This window comes from Piliocolobus tephrosceles, unplaced genomic scaffold (genome assembly GCF_002776525.5).
Source record: "Piliocolobus tephrosceles isolate RC106 unplaced genomic scaffold, ASM277652v3 unscaffolded_20145, whole genome shotgun sequence".
In the NCBI taxonomy this organism is placed as follows: Eukaryota; Metazoa; Chordata; class Mammalia; order Primates; family Cercopithecidae; genus Piliocolobus; species Piliocolobus tephrosceles.
Genome location: NW_022302250.1, coordinates 17,776 through 19,712, shown reverse-complemented (window position 1 = coordinate 19,712; position 1,937 = coordinate 17,776). Strand labels below are relative to the sequence as shown.

The 1,937-nt window shown below is 35.6% G+C and overlaps 1 protein-coding gene across 1 annotated transcript; it reads right to left on the bottom strand.

Moving 5' to 3' along the window:
* Positions 1 to 401: 401 nt before the first annotated feature.
* Positions 402 to 719, bottom strand: LOC111528103 (cytochrome c-like). The gene has a single exon (XM_023194724.1). It carries the CDS (start codon positions 717 to 719, stop codon positions 402 to 404), a length of 318 nt encoding a protein of 105 aa, XP_023050492.1.
* Positions 720 to 1,937: the final 1,218 nt, after the last annotated feature.

Sequence of the window (1,937 nt, the reverse complement as noted above, 5' to 3'; positions counted from 1 at the left end):
TCTTGCTGGGTTCTGAGACAGTGGAGGAATTTCCCCAGTATTTAAATATATTCATATGACCAGCTATATAAATCTAAATATAAAATCAATCTCCAGTAAGTTTTAAGATGGCACTCACTATCTTTGTGAAAAGTTGAACATTACTAACAAAGTCTAATCATATCTTTAGAAAGGGTAAACAGTGATAGCATTTACTGAATTGGAATTACTATTAAAATTCAAAAACTGAACATACTCATTTAACCACAAGCCAGTCTCAGTTTTAAATCAGGACTGCCCAACAAAATATTCTGTCAGTCATTCATGATCTGAATTCTGGTGTATGAGAGCTATTAAAGTACAGTACACATAAAAAAGTCATGAGACATTTGTTTTGTAATAAAGAAGGCAGTGGCCAATTATCACTCATTAGTAGCTTTTTTGAGATAAGCTATCAAGTCTGCCCTTTCTTCCTTCTTCTTAATACCAACAAAGACCATTTTTCTTCCAGGGATGTACTTCTTGGGATTCTCCAAATACTCCATCAGTGTATCCTCTCCCCAGGTGATGCCTTTGTTCTTATTGGCGGCTGTGTAAGAGTATCCAGGGGCCTGACCTGTCTTCCGCCCGAAGAGACCATGGAGATTAGGCCCAGTCTTGTGCTTGCCTCCCTTTTCAATGGTGTGGCACTGGGAACACTTCATAATAAAAATATTCTTGCCTTTCTCAACACCACCCATATTTAATTCTCTTTTTAGTCACTGGCACAACTAAACATTCAAAGAAGAAATATCAGAAACTGTATACAGTCTTTCAGAAAATAGAAGAGGAAGGAACACTAACTTATTTTGTGAAACCAATCTAATCTTGATCCCCAAACCAGAGAAAAAAGAGAAACTACAGACCAGCAGCCCTCATCATTATCCATTCTCAATCAGCCAATCAAATCGAACACTATATTAAATAAATAATCCATCACAATGAAATGGGCTTATCCCAGGAAGGCAAGGCTGGTTCTATTTGACAGTCAATCAATGCAATTCACTATATTAACAGACTAAACAAAAACTATGTGATTTTGTCCACTGATGAAGAAAAAGCATATGACAAAATTCAGCATCTAGTCATGATAAAAACTCTCAGCAAACTAGGAGAAGGGAATTTCCTTAACCCGATAAGGGCCGTTTATTTAAAAAAAAAGAAAAAAATTTTCACTACAGCTGATACCATGATAGCGACAGAGAAGGGTTTTCTCCTAAGATTTGGAACAGGTCAAGGGTGTCCATTCTCACCACTCTTATTCAGCATCACACTGCAAACCCCAGTCAGCAAATGGAGCAAGAAAAGGAAATTAAAAGGCATGCAGTTGAGAGGAAAAAAAACTGTCCCTGTTCATAGATGATGTGATTATTTATGTAGAAAATTCCAAGCAATGTACAAAAAAGGCTGTTGGAACTAATAGGTATGCTTAGCAAGGTTTCTGGATAGAATGTCAACATTCACAATTAATCATATTTCTGTATACTGGCAATGACCAGCTGGAAACTTAAACACATAACCACACATACACACATATGTAAACACACACACACCATTTATGATAGGGACAAAAAATGGTTAGGTATAAACCCAACAACACGTAGGCTTTATAAGCCAAAAACTACAAAACACTGATGGAAGAAATCAAAGAATATCTAAATAAATTGAGAGACACATTATAAACTGGAAGACAGAGCTTATTTGTCAATATTATCCACATTGATCTCTATGTGTAACACAATTTCAATACAAATTCCAACAGGATTTAAAAAATAGATATAGGCAAGCTCATTCTGCTATTTACATGAAAGACAAAGAAACTAAAATAGCTAAAATAATTTTGAAAAAGAAAAAAAAGTTGGAGGACTCGCACTGCCTGCCATTAATACTTAACATAAGGCTACATTAGTCAAGACAGT